This window comes from Stenella coeruleoalba (assembly GCF_951394435.1).
Source record: "Stenella coeruleoalba genome assembly, chromosome: 9".
Taxonomy (NCBI): domain Eukaryota; kingdom Metazoa; phylum Chordata; class Mammalia; order Artiodactyla; family Delphinidae; genus Stenella; species Stenella coeruleoalba.
The window spans coordinates 61,478,864-61,502,303 of NC_137155.1; the positions used below are offsets into that span (position 1 = coordinate 61,478,864).

The following is a 23,440-nucleotide window of genomic DNA, read 5'->3' on the forward strand; positions in this document are numbered from 1 at the left end:
GGCTGCCTGGGGCAGGTGGGATCTTATGGCTTGAGGTCTAGTCTGGGTTTTTTTGTAGGCCCAGCAACCCCATCTATCTGTCCATCAAAGATTTAGTGAGTGCCAGGATTCCCTGGTGGCGCAGTGGTTAAGAATCTGCCTGCCAATGCAGGGGACACGGGTTCGAGCCCTGGTCCGGGAAGGTCCCACATGCCGCAGAGCAACTAAGCCCGTGCGCCACAACTACTGAGCCTGCGCTCTAGAGCCCATGAGCCACAACTACTGAGCCTGGCTCTAGAGCGCGCGAGCCACAACTACTGAAGCCCGTGCGCCTAGAGCCCGTGCTCTGCAACAAGAGAAGCCACCGCAATGAGAAGCCCGCGCACTGCAACGAAGAGTAGCCCCCGCTCGCTGCAACTAGAGAAAGCCCACGTGCAGCAATGAAGACACAACACAGCCAAAAATAATAAATAAATAAAAATAAAATTTATTAAACAAAAATTTATTGAGTGCCTTCATGACCAGGCACTGCCCTAAGGTATTGGGGATTCAGCAGAGAAAAAGACAAACTCCCAGCCCACATAGAACTTACGTTCTTATTGATGCCTCAGTAGATGTGCATTTGTGCCTTAATCAGACACCTGGTAGACTGACTCATGCTAACTTCCTAGGAGCTGACATAGAACCAGACATTGAATACTTACTTGAAAGGGTGTGATTGACCTCTCCACTGATCAGAATACTTGGACCTGGGATCCTGGGGGCCTGAGAAGCTGGGTTAGTTATCAGGAAAGTGCTGGGCAAACTGATATCAGAGCACAGGGGCGTGGGGTAGTCCTGGTGCCCTAAGATAGTCCTGCACATGAATGTACCTTTGAGGGTGTCAATTAAAGCAGCAACAACAACAACAATGTAAGAGCTGTGAGTTCAGTTTTATAGTTTTATTTGGGGTTACTGAGGACTATATAGCCTGGGAGATAGCCTCTCAGATAGCTCTGAGGAACTGCTCCAAAGAGGTAAGGGGGATGGCCAGTATATATGTGAATTTGGAGGAAGGATATGTACAGTAAAGCACACATCTTTTTTTTTTAATTAATTTATTTGTTATTATTTTTGGCTGTGTTGGGCATTGTTGCTGTGCGTGGGCTTTCTCTAGTTGTGGTGAGTGGGGACTACTCTTCGTTGCGGTGCGCGGGCTTCTCATTTTGGTGGCTTCTCTTGTTGTGGAGCACGGGCTGTAGGCACAAAGGCTTCAGTAGTTGCGGCACATGGGCTCAGTAGTTGTGGCTTGCGGGCTCTAGAGCACAGGCTCAGTAGTTGTGTTGCATGGGCTTAGCTGCTCCACGGCATGTGGGATCTTCCAGGGCCAGGGCTCGAACCCGTGTTGCCTGCATTGGCAGGCAGATTCTTAACCACTTTGCCACCAGGGAAGCCCTAAAGCACACATCTTGGTAGAAGGTAACTGCTAGTCACGGGGAGTAGGTATCTCAGTTACTGACTTTAGTGCTTTTCTAGGTGTAGGAAGATGCAAGAGTCTGGGTTCATAAAGTTTTCTCCTGAAAACCTCTAACAACCTGGAGGCCTGTTCTGCCAGTTTTCCCAGAGCACAGGTACCTTATCCCTGATCTTCCCCCTGAATGTTTTCCAAGGTGTGCTGTAGGTCAGTGACTGCAGTGGCTAATGACTGAATTCTTGTAGATCCAGGTGGCAAGCAACATTCACTTAGTTGGTGCTGGGCTGCAAGCCTTGTAGTTGCCCAGCCTTGAAGCTGAAGAAAGAGCCCAGAGACAGCCACAGAGACATCAACCAGTTATTGGATAAGGGATCTTACAAGTCTGCAGCGAAAGATCCTGGAGTAACACCCCATCGTGAACGGCAGAGAGCAGGCAGTCCATGGCAGGAATCTTCGCTACTTGCGGGGGAGAAGGGGCCACCATTTAAAGGGGGAACTGATGTCAGCTTGGCTCATCAGTTACCAGGGAAACCAGCACCTGGGGCAGGGGGCAAGCATGTAGGCAGTTACTGATTAAGCGCTATGATTAAGAGAATTGGATAGTCATGTGAGTGAAGCAGGGACTGGTTGAGCAGGGGCTGTACAGAGAGCAAGAAAACAGCCCTCTTGAATGGTCCAACCATATAGTTGGCAAGGGGAGGTTAAGTTTGTACCAGCCCAATGCCATCAGTTTCTTGTCCCTTTTTGGGCTCCGTCCACACGTTTTTTTCAGAGAGGTTATTAGAGCTGCTCAGGATGCAGCTTTCTTTTCCACCAATCCCCTTCACCACAACCATGGCCTGCGCCTTAGTCCTCCTCATGGAGACGAGAGGCGGGGCTCCTAAATATCCTCAGCTGCTCACTTACCGACCATTTAGCACAGCGCTCCTGAACCTTGGCTGCCCCTTAGAAACGCCTGGAAAACCAATGCCTGGTGCCACTGTAGTCCAGCCGTTCTGCAAGGTTGTGGCATATCACAGGCAAGAATCGCCTGGAGAGCTTAAAGATCACAGAACCAGAGGTGCTGCATGGGAAAGGGCCTGGCCCTTTGCGTTTTCACCAAGTTCTCCAGGACATCCTGATGGCGCCCAAGGCCAAGATCACTGCACTAGGTGAGCTACATCTGAATCTCAGAGTGGGGCCCAGGTGATGTTTTTTTCAGATGATCATGATTTTTTCTTTTATTCTGTGAATGTGGTGAATTATTTTATTTTTTTATTGGGGTAAAATGCACATATTTACCATTTTAACACGTTTTAAGTTTACAGTTCAGTGCCGTTGAATATATTCACAGTGTTGTGTAACTATCACCACTGTCTATACCCAGAACTTTCCCATCATCCCCAACACAAACTCCCCATTACCCTCTCCCCCTCCAGCCCTTGGTAACCACCGTTCTACTTTCTGTCTCTATGAATTTGCCTATTCCAGGTGCCTCATATAAGTGAAAGCATACAATATTTGTCTTTCTGTGTCTGGTTTCTTTCACCGAGCATAATGTTTTCAAGGTTCGTTCCCAGTTGGTTTTAATGAGCAACCAAGATTGAGAAACCCCTTGTCTGGCTCCACAGCCACTGCCCTCCGTTAGTGTGTGCTGTTTCCCACAAAGAGCTGCCCTTGGCCCTGGTTCCAGGCATCCTCCTATGGCAGTTTGCAATACCTGGTTCCTCTGGGAAAGATCCCGGACCCTGTTAACCACTCACTTCAGCAACTCCCCATCGCTAGTGAGTATGAGGCACCTGTGTGCTGCTGTAAAAGCCCAAGCTTCTCTAATTACTACCTTGGTAACTTTGGGCGGCCATCAAAATCTGTGCCTCAGTTTCCTCATCTGTAGGTTGGGAATATAGGATTATAATGAGAATTAAATAAACTAATACATCTAAAGCACTTAGAAGAGTGCCTGGTACCTAACAAGCACCTACCCATTAAGTGTGTGTTAGAGAGACAGCAGCCGGGAAACAGATGAGCACATGGTGGGGTGGGGGTGGTGTGATCTGGAGGATGGGGCGTGGGGAGGGGCTGTTGATGTTCACATAGCGCTACTGAATTGTCTGTAGCTGTGTTGTTTTCTTGAACAAGTTATATCTGAGTTGGTTTTCTTGTCTGTAAAATGCTAATGAAAATATTATACCTCCTTGATTCTAAGTAACACTATTTACAAATTTTTTACGTGTAAACTTCTCTGAAATGATCTGGGGGTGTGGTGAACAACCGATACCCTCCTGAGAAGCTGTCATTAAATGAATGGATGACCTGCTACTCCTGCATTTATGGTAATATTTACCCAACAGGGTTCCTGCAGGGATTTAATGAGAGAGTGTATGTGAAAAATGCTTTGTAAACTGTAAAACATTATTCAGATGTGAGATAATGTTTTCAAAAATGGAAAAGAGTAATAATTTTGTGTAGAACAAACAGGATGTGTTGTAAAGCCCTTTGTGAGTTGTTAGGTGTAGTATATCTTAAGGGGCATATATGGGCCTAGTTTGGCTAGGTGATTTCCCCTGTGAAGTTTCTGTTGGTTTTGCTTCTCTTAAGCAGTGGTAGGGCACTAAAGTGATTTTCATTCTACAGCTGATTTTCTCATCTCACCTCTTACGTCTAGCAGGAGCGGGGCAAGCCTTAATTTGGTTGAGCTTTAGTTTTCTCATCTGTGATGAACTTAAGCCATAAATCTTTCAGGTTGAACCATTCCATGGGGCAGTAGTACTGTGTCTTGAATTTTAGTCCAAAGTGTGTTCCTGACTGTGGACCCTCGACAAATCTGTGCCTCAGTTTCCCCATCTATAAATTGGGTTAGGCTACTTCTAATGGCCCTTCCAGCTCCACTCTTCCAGCATTGCCTAGGATTTCACAGCTGGGTCCCCGTGTTCCTCACTGGAGGTCTGTGAGGAATACCTGGTGATACTGGGGAGGCACGTGCGCTGCTGCTTGGAGGGTTCCCTCTAATTGCCTTTGTCTGTCCTTTAGGGAACATCCCCGGCTCGGCTGTGCTGGTGTTTGACATCCATGTGATTGACTTTCACAACCCTTCAGACTCCATCAGCATCACCTCCCACTATAAGCCCCCCGACTGTTCAGTGCTGAGTAAGAAGGGGGATTACCTCAAGTATCACTACAACGCCTCGCTTCTGGATGGGACGCTGCTGGATTCCACGTAAGGGCTGCCAGGGATCGGTGGGGTGTGAGCCTGGCAGATAACAGTCAGTGTTCCAACAATCCTCCTTTTCTTTTCATCAGATACTGGTTGAGAGCTTTTATCTTCATGCCCTTTGCGCTGAGTATCTCAAGTGTACATCGCTACTCCGGTGCATTGTTCCAAGAGTTCCCTATGAATGGTTTCATCCTGCACCCGTGAAACTGTCTTTCTGAAAAGCAGATCTTATCTTATCCTGCTGTCTTTAAAAATTAACCCACAAATAAAATCTAAACTCCAGAGTCTGGCATATCAGGCTCTCTTGTCAGCTCTGTTCTGCCTCGCCAGCATCTTCTGCTGAGGCCCGTCTTCTGCCTCCCAGGGGTGCCATGTGCAGTGGTGCAGGATGTGCACTGCTTACACCCTTCCTTCTGGCCAGCTTCTGCCTTGGCTTAAATGTATTCCCTTTTCTCAAAATCTTTGCTTAATTCCTAGGAAGAATCAACTGCTCCTATTTCTATAGTCTCATAATGTTTTATATATTACCTGCCTTTTAGTTATTTTTGTTTCTATCGCTGTTGCTGGTCTGAAAACCTTAGACACCCAACATGTTTATTCATATTATTCCTTACACCTAGACCAGAGCATAGCACAAAGGGAGTACTTTATAAATGTTAAGTGATTGAGATGAATCTGAAAATATATTACTAGGAATCAACAGTGTATACTAGTATCATACAGGTAAAAGGAGCTTTCCTTCTTATGTATCTGAATCTTCAGAGGTATCTATAAGTTAATACACTATTCTCTTCTTTGGGAAAGAAACATTTTTGGCCTTTTTTAAAATTTTATTTACTTTAGGCTGCATTGGGTCTTCGTTGCTGTGCACGGGCTTTCTCTAGTTGTGGTGAGCGGGGGCTACTCTTTGTTGCGGTGTGCTGGCTTATTGTGGTGGCTTCTCGTTGCGGAGCACAGGCTCTAGGCGCGTGGGCTTCAGTAGTTGTGGCACACAGGCTCAGTAGTTGTGGCTTACGGGCTCTAGAGTGCAGGCTCATCAGTTGTGGCACACGGGCTTCAGTAGTTGTGGCGCACGTGCTTATTTGCTCCGTGGCATGTGGGATCTTCCCGGACCAGGGCTCAAACACGTGTCCCCTGCATTGGCAGGCAGATTCTTAACCACTGTGCTAACAGGGAAGTCCCTGTTTATTTTATTTGTTTATTTTTGGCTACATTGGATCTTCGTTGCTGCGTGTGGGTTTTCTCTAGTTGCAGCGAGCAGGGGCTAATCTTTGTTGTGGTGCATGAGCTTCTCGTTGTGGTGGCTTCTCTTGTTGTGGAGGACAGGCTCTAGGCATGTGGGCTTCAGTAGTTGTGGTACGCGGGCTCAGTAGTTGTGGCTCGTGGGCTCTAGAGCACAGGCTCAGTAGCTGTGGTGCATGGGCTTAGTTGCTCTGCGGCATGTGGGATCTCCCCTGACCAGGGCTTGAACCCGTGTCCCCTGCATTGGCAGGCGGATTCTTAACCATGGTGCCATGCAGGGAAGCCCTCAGTCTTTCTTTATGTCTCTATATAAGTACACCCATTTTTGTATTGAGCCTGACTTAGATTCGCAAGTTTAGTCTTGAGGAGAAAGAAGGGCTTCATATAAATATGTGATACTGCATTTATTCTAGATGGGGAGGGTCTTCTTTCCCTCTCACGCGTACCTCTGCCTTCTAGCTTCAGGTGACAGAGTGTGGCTGGGGAGAGCCAGCGTGGAGAGCCTGAGGGACATACTCCTCAGAGCATTCTCTCTGGTGCTATGAGATCCGGTATCCTCAGGCAGTTAACGTATTTCATGAGATCTAAAACGTGCTGGTTGTTAGAAGCATCATTTTATGTGTCTCAAGAAAGTAAGAACACTGCCAAAAAAACAATGAGATGATGTCAATTGTAAGATGTATCCCAAATCAAGAGATATTAAAATGTGAAAAAAATATGCATTATAGAATCAAGGAAATATGTTCTAGGTTCTGGGGCCCAGATTTATAGGGACCTGGCTTACAACAAACCTCTTTGCACTGATGATTAGACAGTGAGGAAGAAGCATGGCTTGTAGTTGTTTTGGGAACAAGTGAGCTTATGCATGGGAAAACTAGGTTAGAACAGTCTGTAAGGCCGATGGCTAGCTGTCATTGCTCTGGCCAACGTTCATATTCTTGTCTGATGCTCCTATGGCCTTGGAAAGGGAAGTGGGGGTGGGAAATGAACAAAGGAATTTCTTCTCTGGTGGGTTCAGGATACGCTTCTCACGTGGGGTGGGGAGAATCAGTCTTCCTGCTTCTAATGTGTGTTTGGCGGATGCACAATATTGTTACAGGGCATCCGGGAGCCACGTGATGCTCCTTCCTCTTCTCGGAAACTCCATTCTGAACCACTTGAGTCATTTGTGTCACGTGTAAACTGTCACGGAAGAGCAGTGTCTGGGCGTCCCTGCTGGTCTCCGCTGGGTGGAAGCTTCAGAATAATGGGATAATGGGAAGTGTGGCAGGAGACTGCTTACCGGGGTGTGGGAGAGGAGCTCCTTCTGGAAGAGGGGATCTGGTCCCGCCCCGAGCCCACATGGGCTCTGTAAACAACGAGGCAGGTGCTGCTGCCCGTTCATCAGCGCTAGGAGAATCCATGATGGAGAGGATAGAGGGGAATGTGGGTGGAGAGCCAGAGGGGGCAGCCTGCAGGCAGGAAGCAGGAAGCTTGCAATGAATGGGAAGCCGGGAATGCACAGAAGGAATGAGGAGAATGTCTGAGAGAAAACGGCAAAATAAAAAATAAAAATAAAATGATGACTTGAGGAAAAAGAATTAGCAGGGTGTTCAGAGATGCAACATGAATACAAATTGCTTGCTTGGAGGATTTTTTTTAAATTTTATTTATTTATTTTTGGCTGTGTTGGGTCTTCGTTGCTGCGTGCGGGCTTCCTCTAGTTGCGGTGAACGGGGGCTACTCTTCATTGCGGTGCGCGGGCTTCTCATTGCGGGGTTCTCTTGTGGAGCACGCACGGGCTCTCGGCGCATGGGCTCAGTAGTTGTGGCGCACGGGCTTACTTGCTCCGCGGCATGTGGGATCTTCCCGGACCAGGGCTCGAACCCGTGTCTCTTGCATTGGCAGGCGGATTCTTAACCACTGTGCCACCAGGGAAGCCCTTGGAGGATTTTTTTTAATGTATGTTGAAACTGGCCTCAGAGAAGAGTAAACATTTGTTATTTGATAACTAAATGAGTTCTCAAATATTCTGTAAGACTTTGAAACCCAGTAGTCCCACGGGAAGTTCCCCACGGTCCCTGGAGAGAGGCAGTGTGAGGGCGCCTCTGTGCTGCTGACAAAGGAGGGATTGTGTGGGGGGCAGGACAGAGGACCCGCCTGCCCTCCCGCAGGCCTGGGGCCAAGGCATCCTGTGCCAGAATTGGCTTTGTTTCTGCTTCCTCCCAGGTAGGACAAATGCAAACGCGGTTTTAATTTGCTAGCTCCAGAGAACCAGCCTGGCCCTGGGAACCAGCTTGAGAAGGGAAGGAGGCTGCGGCCCTGCGGCCAGGGGAGGCTGGGAAGCCTGAGAAGGGGAGGTGACCAGGGGCAGTCCCTTCCCTGTTGTCAGCACTTGGTGATGGACATCAAGGGGGCGCCAAGATATCCAGGAGGCTTTTCTTCCTCGCCATTGAAGAACATTCCCACTGTTTGCCTTTAGGATGTGATAGGAATGCCATCGATTTGGAAATAGATTTACTTTCAGTAATGAATGAGGTGATTGAGCCAACTTTTATTTGTTTAGATTCCCCTGGGACCTTGGGCATCAAGGATAATTAACACCATGGCCCAAGTTCACAGTTATTTTTCTGGACTCATAGGCTATTACCGGCACAAGCACTTCACACTCTCAAGGCCATCCATTTATTGAGCTCTTCATGCTTGCTCTCTGCCGTGCCAAGCATATTATTTACTATTTGGAACGGGTGCAATAGCTGTTATTATCTCCATTTTATAGATGAGGAAAACTGAGAGATTATATTTCCTGGGGTCAAATTAAATTTGACCAGGATTCAAACTCAGGTCTTGCTGAATCCAAATCCCAGGATCTTAACTACATTATATATTTTTTAAATTCTCATGAAAATTTCTGACTAGCTACAACACTGACTAAAACTTAGAGAAAAATTGCAAGACCAGTACAAAGCACTTCCCCGCTACGCCGCACCATTGGTGAGAAGGTTGCCACTGTGATGGCTCTTCACCTCTGAAAACTTTAGTGTGTAATTTCCAACAAAGGTGGACATTCTCCTACATAATTCAATTAAAATCAGGAAGTTAATGTTGATACATTACTTTTAATCCTCAGACCCCACTTAAGTTTTGCCAATGTTCCAGTAAGTTCTTTTAAAGCAAAAGGATCCATTCCAGTATGTCCAAAACTCTCAAACTCTCGAACTCCCTTAGTCTTCCTTTGATTTTTACCTTGACACTTTTGAAGGTTATAGGCTGGTTGTTTTGCAGAATGTCCCTCAGTGTGGGCTTGTCTGATGTTTCCTTATGATTCCATAGGGGTTCTGCATCTTTGGCAGAAAGATCACAGAAGGGATATGTTCTTCTCAGGAGGATACTCTTAAGTACCAGTGGGTTCACGGCCTAACCAGGGACTCTTCTGTTTCATTTTTAGGTGGAACTTAGGTAAAACATATAATATCGTTCTGGGATCTGGACAAGTCGTGTTGGGAATGGATATGGGTCTCAGAGAGATGTGCGTTGGAGAGAAACGGACTGTGATCATTCCACCCCACCTGGGCTACGGGGAGGCTGGTGTGGGTGAGTATGCAACAATGTTAAAAGGTGTTTGGGGCACATTCACCGTCTGTATTTTGTGCTTATTTAGAACCACAATATGCTTCTTCCATTTAAAACCCAAAGACTGTGGGACATTTTGTTTTCTAATTTATTTTTGGCTGTGTTGGGTCTTCGTTGCTGTACGTGGGCTTTCTCTAGTTCCAGCGAGCGGAGGCTACTCTTCCTCGTTGTGGTGTGCGGGCTTCTCATTGCCGTGGCTTCTCTTGTTCTGGAGTATGGGCTCTAGGAGCATGGGCTTCAGTAGTTGTGGCACACGGGCTTAGTTGCTCCGTGGCATGTGGGATCTTCCCGGACAAGGGCTCAAACCTGTGTCCCCTGCATTGGCAGGTGGATTCTTAACCACTGCGCCACCAGGGAAGCCTGGGGACTTTTATTTAAGTATTTAGATTTTTGTTTCAAGACACCGTGAATTCGGTGTTAGTGCCACATTAATGGGATTAAACAGGGGTTTCTGTGAAATAAACCTTGGCTCTTCAAACCCACATGTGGGAAATGTCCCTGAAAGGGCTTGCCAGGTGACTTCTCTTAGGTGAGCCAGGTGCTTCCTTGGGGAACTGTTTCCCAGGATACTGGAATGCTGAACCTATAAGCTATCCAAGGAGATTTCCTTGTGGAAGATTGGTTTCAAGTTCTGGAAATACTGGCATTACGTTGCCCTCACAGCTGTTACGGTTTACTTCATGATTTTGGCCAAAATGAGCCCTCCTCATGGGGGTGGGTGGGAACCCCTTCTTTTTCAGTTTTTATGCCCCTACTGTCTGGAGATGGAGGAGATGGGAAGTGCTAACTTATAGAAGTGATAGGCACTTTGGATTTTCTTTTTCAAAATTTTTAAGTAATTGTAAAAGATACTCTCTGCTAATCCCCCCAGTCGGAGAAGAAACACTTTAAAAAATATGTTGTATATCCTGTATGACCATGCTCCTATGATATAGATTATAGTTATAATATATAATTTAAAATAATGCACATTTATTTATAGTCACATACTTGTAAGTTCTTTTGGGCTCATACTACATATACTGTTCTAGAATTTGTGTTTACAAATCATATCCTGGATCATGATTTTAAGGCATACTGTATTATTCTTAAAGTTCAGCGGTAAGATTTATTCAAAAGTTCAAGCACCATTGTAGACTCTGCTAGTGGCTTTTAAACTTTTTTCACCAAGACACAGTAAGAATTACATTTTATCTCCCAATCTGCGTTACACATAAGCATGCAATTTTACCTAATATACATATCCATTTAATTTTATATATAAAATTAAAACTAAGTTTCATAAAACAATACCTATCCTTTCTATGTGCAATGTACTCTGATTTTATTCTATCCCTTAATTTAAAAAAATATTGGTCACCATTCTCTCAACTGATTTTGAGACTCACTACCCACAGTTTGGAAAAACCACTCACTGATTGATGCTGAACTTTCTTGCTTTTGCAAGAGATGCCTCTATCCATGAGGCAGCTAGAACCGGGGTGGCCTGCAGGGAGAGGATGAGAGGGGCGTGCCCTCCGCCTCGTCGCTAACGCCCCCTCCTCCCGTTGCTGCGGCAGATGGAGAAGTGCCCGGCAGTGCTGTGTTGGTGTTTGACATCGAGCTGCTGGAGCTCGTGGCCGGCCTGCCGGAGGGGTACATGTTCATATGGAACGGCGAGGTGTCAGCCAACCTCTTTGAAGAAATTGACAAGGACGGCAATGGAGAAGTCCTCCTGGAAGAGGTAACTGACCTTTTTGAAGGGAAGTGGGACCCAAGGAGCTCAGGGAGCCTCACTGGGCCGGGGTACCCATCCGGAATGTGAAGCCTCTCAGAGTGAGGACAGCTGTGCTTGCTTGTGATGCTGGTAACCTTCATGCTCACATACCAAGCACTTGCACACACACAGTCTCTAAGTTGAGCTCACAACTCCTCTTTGAAGAAACCGAGGCCCTGAGAGCTTCAGGGCTTGGCTCCAGGTCTCACAGCTCAGATTCAGCTCTTCATTCCTGGGTGCTCACTGCGGCCTGCACTGTGCTAAGTGTTTTTCACATATATTATCTCTCTTGGCCTTCACAACAGCCTTGTAATCATCCCTATTTTTCAGAAGAAGCAGCTGTGCACAGAGAAGGTAAATGACTTCCCCAAGGTTGCACAGCCATCCAGCGGTTTGTACACATCCCCGTCTGGAGCATCTGGATCCTGTGCTGTTTCTCCTGCACGAGACACCCCTTTGTGGAACTGGGCAATAGAGTCCTCTGTCTTGTCACAGCCCCAGGGAATTCCAGCTCTCCGCCTGTTCCACGTCTGCTTATTCAAGGACGTGGCTCCAGCCTTCTCCCCTCTCTCTCTTCGGTCATCATTTCCCCAGCTACTGGACCGTTCACATTAGCCCGAGAACATGCTGCTATTTTCCCTTCTCTTAATACATCTTACCATTTCTTTTAGGTCTTTGCTCCCTTTACAGCAAAAACCTCAAAAGAGTTGTCTGTCCTCCCTGCCTCCAATTCCTTTCCTTCTAATCCATTTCACACCCACTCCTGTTGGGTTTTTATCCCTCCACGCCACTGAACCTGGTCTCACTAAGGCGCTGAACCTTACTTACTCTTACTTCAGCACAGCTGTCTCCTTTTTGAGACGTCTTCTTTCCCTGGCTTCCACAGCACAGTTTCTCTGTGTTCCTTCTACCTCACTGGTAGCTCCTTCTCAGGAGTCTTCTTCCTGGGCTCTTCGGGTGGAGGCTAAGTCCTGAACTTGAGCTCTTCTCCCCCTTTACATCACACCCTTGGTGGTCTCCTCCAGTCCCATGGCTTTACCATCCTTGTCCTGTGACTTCCAGACGGGCAGCTCCGGGCTCATCTTCTCTCCACTTCACACTCAGGTATCCAACTGCCCACTTGATATCTTCATTTATTGAACTTGCTTCACCCAAAGCCTTCCCCATCTCATTCGATGGCATCGCCTTCCTTCCAGTTGCTCAGGTGAGAGCACTCAGTCATCTCTGACTCCTCTCCTCCTCTCACAGGCTAGAATAAATCCATCAGGAAATTATTCTAGCTCTATCTTGAAAGTATATCCAGAAGCTGCCCACTTCTCATCACCTCTACTCCATAGCATCTCAGTCCAGTGCCCACCGCCTCCCGCTTGGACCTCTACGAAGGTCTTCTTGCTCTCACCCTTGCCCCTCACAGCAGCCAGAGTGATCCTTCTAAAACATAAGTCAGAGCATGGCCTGCTTCATCTCAGAACCCTGCAGAAGCTTCCTGTTGGGCTGCATCCCGCAGGCCTGAAAGCCTTGTAGTTGCCCAGCCTTGAGACTGAAGAAAGAGCCTAGAGACAGCGACAGAGACATCAACAACTTATTGGACAGGGGTATCATATAAGTCTGCAGCAAAAGGTCCTGGAGCTACCCCCTACGACTGTGTACGGCAGACAGGAGGCAGGACATAACAGGAATCTCTGTTACCTGGGAGAGAAGGCCACCATTTATAGGAGAATTGACATCAGGTTGGCTTATCAGTTACCAGGGAAACCAGCAGCTGGGGCATGTCCCTCACGGCCCCAGGTTAATGACCATCACGAGGGCAGAGGTTTCCCTTTACTAAACTAGCAGGTGGAGCCATTCTGGCCTAAGGATTAGAACAATCACTAGCTGGGACAGGGGGCAAGCATGTTCTTGTGAGTAGGGTGTAGGTGAAGCAGAGACTAGTCAAACAGGGGATGTACAAAGACAAGAGAACAGCCATCTTGAGTGGTCTGACCATACATCCCCCTATTTCCAAAGTCTTTGCAATGGCCCACAAAGGCCCTCCACCACCTGCTTGCCGTAACCTCCTCTCTAACAAGTCTCCCTTTGCTGTCCTGTAAACACACTGGGCATGTCCACCCCGGGCCTTTTTACCAGCTGTTCTCAGCTCAGAAGACACTTCCCCTAGATAACTGTTGGGCTTGTTCCCTCACTTCCTTCAAGCCTTTGCACAAGACTCTCTTTCACATTAGGGTTTTACCCTGACCACCAAATTGATACTTCAACCCGTTCCCCTGACTGCACGCTGGATCTTCCTTACTTGGCTCTACTTCTTCATTTTTCTGGAGCATTTTACTTTCTAAGTTAACATGTAGTTTACTTACTTTTTAAATGTTCCTTTTTGATCATGTATCTTGTCCACGAGCATGTGCTGGAACTGCAAGGGCAGGATGTTTTGCTTGTTTATTGATCTATCCCCAGGGTCTAGGATGGTGCTTAGCACACAGTAGACAGTAAGTTTTTATTGTATGAATGAATGAATGAATGAATGAATGAATGAGAGGCGAGGGTGGTTAGGGGATTGGCCTTTGGTGGAAAACTAAGTGTTGATTTGGGGAAGAGGGATAGTTCCAGTGGTTGCTCTGTATTGGCTGCCTGGGACCTAAGGGCTCCTGGAGTCATTTTGGCAGGGGTTTTTTAACCTGCATCTGGGGGAAAAAACCCGGGTCGTGTAGCTCAGAAGATTTTGTCTGTTCTGCTGGCTCAGACTCAAATTCCAGCCCCATCGCCCTTGGGCTGCTCTGTTCAGGCTCCAGCTTGGTGTTCTCAGCTGCTGTATCTCATGGTCTGTCCTGCCCCTTTCTCTCCAGTTCTCAGAATACATTCATGCCCAGGTGGCATCTGGCAAAGGGAAACTTGCCCCTGGATTCGATGCTGAGATGATTGTGAAGAATATGTTCACCAACCAGGACCGGAATGGAGATGGGAAGGTCACGGCTGAGGAGTTTAAACTCAAAGACCAGGAGGCAAAACACGACGAACTCTAAACCTGATATGAGCCACTTGTGTGATGCCAAGCCCCCTGTTGTGGCAGAATGTGCAGTGAGGGTGCGAGGGTCTCTCAGAAGGGGAATCGTCAGCAAGTAGTAGGTGGGTCATATAGTACCTGGGACATACATCGGGGTGGGTTGATACACATGGTGAGAATTTTAGGCTGATGCCAGTGATACTAAAAAAATCAGTGCGGGTGCCTTAGCATGGGTTGTGTAGAATATTGAAAATGCTGCATTGTCAGCAGTTTTGTGAGCCTTCTGGGTAGTTTTGTTATGAAAGGAAAATAGTGTCATACAGGAGTTATAATCATCTTGGAGGGAACAGAAGAACACGTGTCTAGGATATTTACATAAAGAGGATTAAAAATGCTTTTAACTTGCTGGTGTTTTAAAATTATTCTCCAGATGGCTAGAAGAGACAGAGGGCATGCCCCAGCAGGATTCCCAGACAGCCCCAGAGAAGTTTTCCCAATGGCCCGTATGGGCCCTGGTAATGCCCAACCTCCACCGTGCCTCTACTCACACACTCACACAGACACACACACACAGGTGTGCTCTTCTAGTTAATCATACCCCACCTCACTGTGGTCCTCCCATTGGCTAGGTAACTTGGAGGTTAAAAAGAAAATCAGTGGACCAAACAAAAGGCATCTTGGACCATGAGTAGAGAATTTGATTCTGCATTTGTCACATAAGATTATCTTCTTCGCTCTTGCTTATTCCCATCACTCTATCCCATAGCACCCTCTCTTCTCACCCTGAATCCTTTGATCAGATATAGATACACATAGGGCTGGTGGCTAAGTCTACCTAGCTCCAGAGTTATCTCACTGTGGCCAAGACGGAAATGTCATCCCAACAGGTGAGCATAGACAAAGTGACATATTTCTGCCTCTCATTCATGTCCTAGAGAGGGAGGTGCCCTAAGGCCTGGGAGCCTCTCTCTGCATAGGAGAAGGACACTGTACCTGCTGGCCTGTCCCCATGTTATGCAGTAACCACCTTGCTGCCTCATGTCCTCTGTTCCCAAGTGGTGGTGGCACTCATCCTGCAGTAACCAATGATTTTCCTTTTGAAACAGCTTTGTTTTACTAATTTAAACTATTTTGTACTGATGTAGCCCTGAGATAGATCGTTCCTGAAAATGCTGTGCACTCACTCAATGGAATAAATGTTGGAAGATGACTTTTTCATAAATAAAATATTGAATTATATCATCAGGTTTTGTGGTATTTTATCTGAAGTCTCATTTTTCCCATGAGAATACACCATGCCATCAGAATCCCCTTGATAAAAACTCAGCAGGACTGAATTGGAAGAAGTGGAAGATTGCCGTACAGTATAAAGGGGATGTATCAGTCAGAGTCCTGGCTGCAAACATACCCTCATGTGGGACTTCTGAAGAGAAGCTAATGAAAGTACTCTTTACAGAAGTGTGGGCAGGGCTCAGGGGGCCCAGTAAGGATGTCGAGGTACCCATGACTGCTGTTGGCCAACGACAGTAGGAAGCTCTTCCACCCCTGGGCCTCAAGGGTCCAGGGGAGCCTGGGCGGGGCTGCCTGGTAGGAGCTGGTGGAGGGATGCAGCCACTCCCAGAGCTGTGGCTGGCAGTGGAGCAGAGTACTGAGGGGGGAGACACCCATCCTCTCTGTCCTGCCACTGGCTCCCATTAGCTGAAGCCAACCCGAAGCCAGAGGGCAAGGAGCTCAGGGGCTGGTGTTCTCAGGGATCAGTGTTTTGGGGTGCAGAGGAAGGTGGAGAATGACCAGTTGGGGTTGGGTTGGAAGCAAATGGAGAATAACTGGCACAAGTATAGGGAAAAAACTATATATATATGGCTTTTTAAAGAGCAAATGTTCTGGTTTACTCTTTGCAGAAGCAACTTCAGGGACTCTGTGTGCTTTTGGGAGGGGAAGGAGGTGCCCGTGGCCTTCCTGTCTATTCCCTAACCCTCTTCTACGGTGCACACAGTCACTCAGCCTTTTCATTTAACAGAATTCCTTAAGGGCACTACATACGTTTATGATCTGCTAAACTGAACTGCTCTTTGGAATGCATTTGACCTGTAGCACTTCATTACGCTTACCTTACATATCTTCATGAAGATAAACATCCTGTGCTTGTTCTCTACGCTAGATCTTTAGATGGTCCTGTTTGAATTTCTTCACTGGCTGTTTTCTATAGTGGTGGAGACAGGTTGGCTGCATAAAAAATAAGTTTCTCTGGGAAAATTAAGGACTGTGGGCCTTAGAGCTTCAAGAACGGAGGGAAACTTTAGCTTGTATTTGTTTTTGTATTTAAACTGCCTACCTGACTGCTGAGCTGGGACACTGGTCTCTTCTGGCCTTCAGACTCGGACTGAAGTCTCGGCTCTTCTTGGGTCTCTGTCCTGCAGGCTTTTGTTGTTCAGCTTTACTGAGGTATAATTAACAAAACTGTAAGACATTTCAAGTGTATGTGATGATTTGACATAAATGTACATTGTGAAAGGATTCCCCCATCTACTTAATTAACATATACATCACCCATCACCTTTTTTTTTGGAGAACGTTTAAGTTCTACTCTTAGCAAATTTCAGCTATATGATAGCATTATCAACTATAGTCACCATGTTATACATCAGATCCACAGACCTTATTTATCTTACAGCTGAAAGTCTGTATCCTTTTTTGTATTTCCCCCACCCTCTAGGCCCTGGTAACCACTTTTTTACTGTTTCTATGACTTCAACTTATTATTTTTTGATTCCACGTATAAGTGATACCATGCAGTATTTATCTTGCTAAACCTTTGACTTACTGAGTGCTGCCTGGCACTTCCATTCTTTCCGTTGCTAAGGGAACATATGCATTTTGTTAGGGAAGTTGGCCCGACTGCAAGATTATACATAAGCACTTTAATATCTTAGGTTTCTAGGAACAGAGCTGCTTTCTTTGAAAGCTGCTTTCTTCCCTTGGATATCTTAGGGTCCGGAGTCTTTTTATAAAATAAGAATACTGCTCTCAATTATTTATTGCTAGCTGCAGATATTATTAAAATAGTGCTTGATTCTGTGTGGTCATCCTTAATGTTGGAATTTCAATAGGTCAGGGGAATTCCTTCCAGCTTACAGTGGCCATATTTAAATCTCATTGAAATTCAGACAACATCCAGATTTATAGTTCCCCAAATTTCTCCTCTGAGCCCTAATCTGCCTATGGTATCTTCTCCTATATATCTCACAGGCAACTCAAACTGTGTGTTCAAAATGGAATGTATATTCCCACTCCCTTCCCAGCACCTTCCATCCAAGCCTGTTCTCTCTCATTCTTCTCTTGTACCCATTCGTTCAAACCAGACACCTGGGGTCACCCTATTCTCTCACCCCACGTGTTTAATCCAACAGCAAGTTTTGCCATTTCTGAACTGGTAATGGCTAGAAGAGGCTGTAGAGACTGCTCTCATGGCTTTCATTTTAAAGGGAGGTGACTGATCTATAGTCTTAGTAAAGGACTGAGCAATGACTAGAATGCAGGTCATAACTTCAGTATTCTTTACACTTACACCATGCAGTGTGCTTATTTGTGGAAGCATATTACAAATCCTTTGGAAAATAGCCAATATGGCAAGCTCTAATAGCAAATACAGGAGTAAAGAGCTCTCATTAGATAAGGAATTCCCAACTTTTTCTATGTGAAAAAGTCCTCCAGGTAATTGATACTCCCATGCCATGCTATCTGCTTTAAAGCAAGAAACTTGGTTTTGAGTTCCATTCTGGAAATACCCAAGAAGGGAACAGTCTACTTTGTGCCACCGAGTACTTTGTTTCACTGTTTATTATAAAAAGGAGAAGTAGTGATGGAAGATAAGGATGGGCTGCAGGAAGAAGGTTTGCATCACAAGACCTTGCCTCTCTACCATATTCGACCGGACTAGAGATTACTGACCACACTAGATGTCCAGAACCAGCTGGATCATGCTTTGTCTGTATCACAGCTCACATGCTAAGAAAACCAATAGACTCTGCAGATCAAGGGCTAGAAGTCAGGGTCAAATTTATCACAATGGTAGGCTTCCCTGGTGGCGCAGTGGTTAAGAATCCGCCTGCCAATGCAGGGGACATGGGTTCAAGCCCTGGTCCGAGAAGATCCCACATGCCGTGGAACAACGAAGCCCGTGCGCCACAACTACTGAGCCTGCGCTCTACAGCCCATGAGCCACAACTACTGAAGCCTGCACGCCTAGAGCCCGTGCTCCACAACAAGAGAAGCCACCGCAATGAGAAGCCCGCGCACCGCAACAAAGGGTAGCCCCTGCTCATCGCAACTAGAGAAAGCCCGCACGCAGCAACGAAGATCCAACACAGCCAAAAATAAATAAATAAAATAAATAAATTTATTAAAAAAAAAAAAATTATCACAATGGCAAGTCTAAGCCTTGTGTAAACCATTATGGGGCAGCCAAAACTCAGAATGGGAAGTCAGACTGCACAGAGGAATGTCAGTTCCTAACCCTGAAGTACTCTGTTTTAGTCAGCATGAGACCCAGCTATATTTTGTTTTCTGCCTATGGCTGTTTCTGAAACGCTTAGACTTTCAATATAGTACTTCTTTTACTAATAGTTTCAATGGGGGAAAACAACTTTCCTAGGCCCCATTATTTTCTGAAGGACAGATTAAGTTTTCTCTGCAAAAATCTTTTTATTTTTATAGTGTGTAAATCTGAAAATAATCTAAATAGCCACTATGACAAGGACATTAGGATTCATACATCACACACAAAAACATGGCAGGTTTTGCTGAATGAATAATAATAGTCTTGACAGAGTTAAAAAGGCTTTTCATTTCATTTTTATCATCAGTGCTTCAATATAGAACATTTTATAATGATTAGTGGCATGTAGATACCAATAGATTCTTTTTCAAACATCAAATGCCAATATTTTTTGGTAAATATCGATTTTCACCAAACAAAATAACCAAACGTAACACAATTTTAGGAGATGGTTAATACCATCAGCATAATTCACCCAAATTATAAAAATGACAACACTTAAAATCATGCACGTTATTTCACCATTTCATAAAACTTTTTAAACGTCTACAAACTTTCCCAATGTAAAAAGCCTTCTCAAAAATGTCATAATAACATTAAGCTACAAAATTCACTATGGAAATGTAGGGAGTTATTCTTCAAATTTTTGCTCTAAGTTTTTTTTTAATCTGTTAAAAAATATAGTGAGGAGTGTGTTGAGAGAGATGGAGAAAAAGGAGCTTCCAGTTGATGGATTCAATAAATCTGAAAATACTTCAGTAATATAGAGGAAAAACTTCAAGATCAAGAATATATTATAAATAAAATCTTTTAACAAGATGAACAGATGAGCAGCTCTTGCATCAATTGTACCCACAGGTGAGAGGTCTTCTTGAAGAATGCTTGTTTATAGAATCTTCTGTAAGATAGAGTTGGCTACATCCAATGATTCATCTTTTACTAGAACAATATCATAAGAGTCCATGTACTTTTCTAAAAGCTCATCCACCTAATCAACAACCAAAAAAAATCACAAAAATTAAATTAATATGCAGGGGGGAGAAGTAAATAATCTCAGTATAAATCTCACTGCTATGTTAAATCTTTTGGGTAAAATGTTGTAAATTAATTTGCTTTCATAAAACCTTTGAAATGAAAAAATACTTTCAAAATTTTAAAACTCATTGACATAGGAAGTTTCCCACATGGTGGCTTTTCTTCTGAAATGATTTCTCTCTAGCCCAGTGGTTCTCAACTGGGGAGATAGTGCCCAAGGAACATTTGGCAGTGTCTAGAGACATTTTTGATTCTCAACTAGGGAATGATATGGGCTTCTAGTGGGGAGAGGCCAGAGACGCCTCATTTAGAATGTACACTCTCCCTCCCCTATAGCATGCATATGTACATACCAAGTCCTTTAATCATCACCAAAGTAAAGGGATAAAGAGAAATCAAAATGTCTCTAAAATAACTGGGGCTTCCCTGGTGGTGCAGTGGTTAAGAATCCACCTGCCAATGCAGGGGACACAGTTTTGGGCCCTGGTCTGGGAGGATCCCACATGCCGCAGAGCAACTAGGTCCATGCGCCATAACTACTGAGCCTGCGAGCCACAACTACTAAGCCCACGTGCCACGGCTGCTGAAGTCTGCGCGCCTGGAGCCTGTGCTCCACAACAAGAGAAGCCACCGCAATGAGAGGTCCGTGCAGTGCAACGGGGAGTGGCCCCCGCTCGCCGAACTAGAGGGCCCGTGCGCAGCAACGAGGGCCCAGCGCAGCCAAAAATAAATAAATTTAATAAATAAATTTAAAAAAGAAAAAGTCTCTAAAATAACTACTTTCTCAGGCACCTTTGGTAACGATTGTCTATAAAGTTTTATCCTAATTTTTTTTCTAAAGAAAATTAAATCACATCTATATACTTACTCTATCATTTAGATATCCAATTTTCAGAATGTGTTCAACATTGGCTACTCCATCTGCCATTTTTAAGTCCCCTTGGGAGTCTCCCAGAAGAATTATGTTGCTATTGTTTTTTAGTTGATTGAAATATTCCGTATTCTTCAAGGATCCATCATGTTTGTTAAACACATGAATTAGTTCTCCTTTAAATCCTCTGAGCAGCCCCTGTTAAAAATATAAATCCTCTGAAACAATAGGTTCTGCAAGTTCTACTTGTTGCATTTTTACATTCATGATAGGTAAGAAGGGCTCTGAGAAGTTAATGACTTCCTAGAGACCACTTTAAATGCATTGAAAACCATTGAAAAACCATTGAAAACCACTGAAAGCACAATGCTTTGAAAACCCAATTTTTACTTTTCATTTGTTTCCCAACCAAAAGGTCTCATTTTATGTATGTCATAATATATTGTCTTTCCTAGAACTCATTCAAATAATGTCAGTTCTAATTCACTTTTTTTCCCCATCTATGGATATTAAGTGTTCAGAATTGCTGCATTAAATTACTTTAAAAGAAGTTTTACTAATTTTATTATTAGTCTGCAGCTTCAGAAACAGAAGGGTATATTATTATTATTATTATTTTTGGTATATTATTTTTAAAACATGGATATAGATATAACCCTGGGAGAGATGATGATTTCCAGAGCAGGCCTATCAACTTGGCCTAGTTTAATGAATATACATTAAATAATAAATTAAAATGCATTTACACGATTAAAATATTTTCTGAGACTAAAATTAATCATGAAGAATGATTTGCTATTCTTACATTGTCATCAAAATCCATGAAGTTGGACACTACTTTGACATTTGGATAATAAACACCAGCTTGACGGATAACCTCCTCTAGTACATCACCGATACCAGCTGAGAATATGAACACAGGAATACTGTACTGTTGCAGCTTATCAAAGAAATTCTCATATCCTTCCCTGTAAGATGGAGGTAAGAAGTGAGTGTTAAAGAGCAAGGTATATCTCCGTTTCACCTAGAAGTTATAAAAGCTAAATATTTCTACTTGATTCTATGGCTCATTTATATTCTCATTTCAAAATACTGCCCAAGAGGGCTGTTACTGTTGTCTATGACACTACTGCAAGTTTTTCAAACTGGTTAGCTTTTTATTCTCGTTTCAATAAATTCTAACAGTACAAATTAGATGATTTTAGACTTGCACTGAATATGGATATAAACCTACAGTTCAGAATGTATATCATTTTACAGCAAATAATTGAAGCACACCTTGAAAAACCCACGAAAGGTAAGCTGGAAGACCTCCTGCTTGTCATCTTGCTCATCTACTCCTTATTGTAAGAAAAGCAGAGTGGTGTATTCTCTTTACATCTGGCATCTCTCTTACCTAAGATGTGGCAGCCATAGGTAATGTCTTGATCTTAAAATCAAAACTCATTTTACTCTTAATGCACTATAGGTTAAGCTGCCTACAAAGGAATGAAATACTTACTAGGTGTCCTCACACTCTTTCTGACAATTTAATGCTTTGCTCCTTAGAAGCAGATTACCTTAAAATGTAGCATCATCAAAAAAAAAAAAAAAAAAGAGGAGAAAAGAAATATCATCATATTCACCCAATGAATTGAAAAATTTAAGAGGTGGTAAACAGTACTGAAAATAAGCTTAAAAATGTTTATAGGGCTTCCCTGGTGGCACAGTGGTTGAGAGTCCGCCTGCCGATGCAGGGGACGCGGGTTCGTGCCCCGGTTCAGGAAGATCCCACATGCCGCAGAGCGGCTGGGCCCGTAAGCCATGGCCGCTGAGCCTGCGCGTCTGGAGCCTGTGCTCCGCAACGGGAGAGGCCACAGCAGGGAGAGACCCACGTACCACAAAAAAAAAAAAGTTTATATAATTCATATATTACAGATATTTTTATTACCTGCTAAAACATATTCGCCTTTCCTAGAGATAGTAGTTTTCAAGGGGAGTTTGAGAATTCAGAAGGCAGATCATGTAACAGAAACAGACTTATGAGCTTAAAATCCTTTTCAAGTTGATTTATAAACATTCCTTTCATATTTCATGTCTTTCAAAAGTATTTTGCTAAAATATTTCAAAATGGTCTTGGTTTCATAAATTTTTAAGTTAGTCTTGAAATTATCTAATATGTCATTCTACATTCCTTATCTTACCACTGTTTTATGATAGGTGGCATATTTTGGATATGTTTTTATACATGATATTTTATAATTATTTTAATTAAAAAACACACTTGAATACATATATAACAACAGTTCAAGTCCGTAGACAATTAACAACAACAAAAAAAAACACCCGAGAAACTTACTTGAGCATAATGTCAGATTCTTCCACAACTTCTTTAAGTTTGGCTTTTGGTAAAGCCTGTTCAACAAGCAAACCATGTGATTTAGTATACCTGGAAAGTATAAAGAGAATATCAATTATCAAGGAAAAAGAGAATATCAATTAAAGCAAATTAAGACTATTATCTTTATTAAAAAGCATTCTTCAGTATGAGAAAATGAGCATTTCATTTATCGTAATTTTGAATTTAAATTTTAGAGATTTAAATTCATCACTAATGAATGTTATACCCCACGTGTCTCGAAATGTGATATGCATGTTCTTACTGTATTTCCCAGTTCTCAAAGTCTGGTTTAATTTAAATGTGTTAATAAGATAATGAAAGGATACAAGGTGTAACTCTGTCCTCAGTCTACAGATAAAACTG

The 23,440-nt window shown here is 44.1% G+C and overlaps 2 protein-coding genes across 5 annotated transcripts in view; one reads left to right on the forward strand and one right to left on the reverse strand.

Moving 5' to 3' along the window:
• Positions 1-15,469, forward strand: part of FKBP9 (FKBP prolyl isomerase 9) — a 56,643-nt gene extending 41,174 nt beyond the window's left edge. For all 3 annotated transcript variants that reach the window (XM_079932360.1, XM_079932359.1, XM_079932358.1), the window contains 4 exons: positions 4,442-4,628; positions 9,295-9,440; positions 11,039-11,202; positions 14,076-15,469. In XM_079932360.1, coding sequence (XP_079788486.1) covers positions 4,442-4,628; positions 9,295-9,440; positions 11,039-11,202; positions 14,076-14,252 — 674 coding nt within the window. In that variant the 3' untranslated portion in view covers positions 14,253-15,469. The remainder of the gene's footprint in view (positions 1-4,441; positions 4,629-9,294; positions 9,441-11,038; positions 11,203-14,075) is intronic.
• A 2,975-nt stretch (positions 15,470-18,444) lies between these two features.
• The window catches only part of NT5C3A (5'-nucleotidase, cytosolic IIIA), a 41,322-nt gene continuing 36,326 nt past the window's right edge, over positions 18,445-23,440 (reverse strand). For both annotated transcript variants that reach the window (XM_079932373.1, XM_079932374.1), the window contains 4 exons: positions 23,036-23,125; positions 21,503-21,665; positions 20,695-20,895; positions 18,445-19,779 (listed from right to left, as the gene is read on the reverse strand). In XM_079932373.1, the coding sequence (XP_079788499.1) occupies positions 19,678-19,779; positions 20,695-20,895; positions 21,503-21,665; positions 23,036-23,125 (556 nt within the window). In that variant the 3' untranslated portion in view covers positions 18,445-19,677. The remainder of the gene's footprint in view (positions 19,780-20,694; positions 20,896-21,502; positions 21,666-23,035; positions 23,126-23,440) is intronic.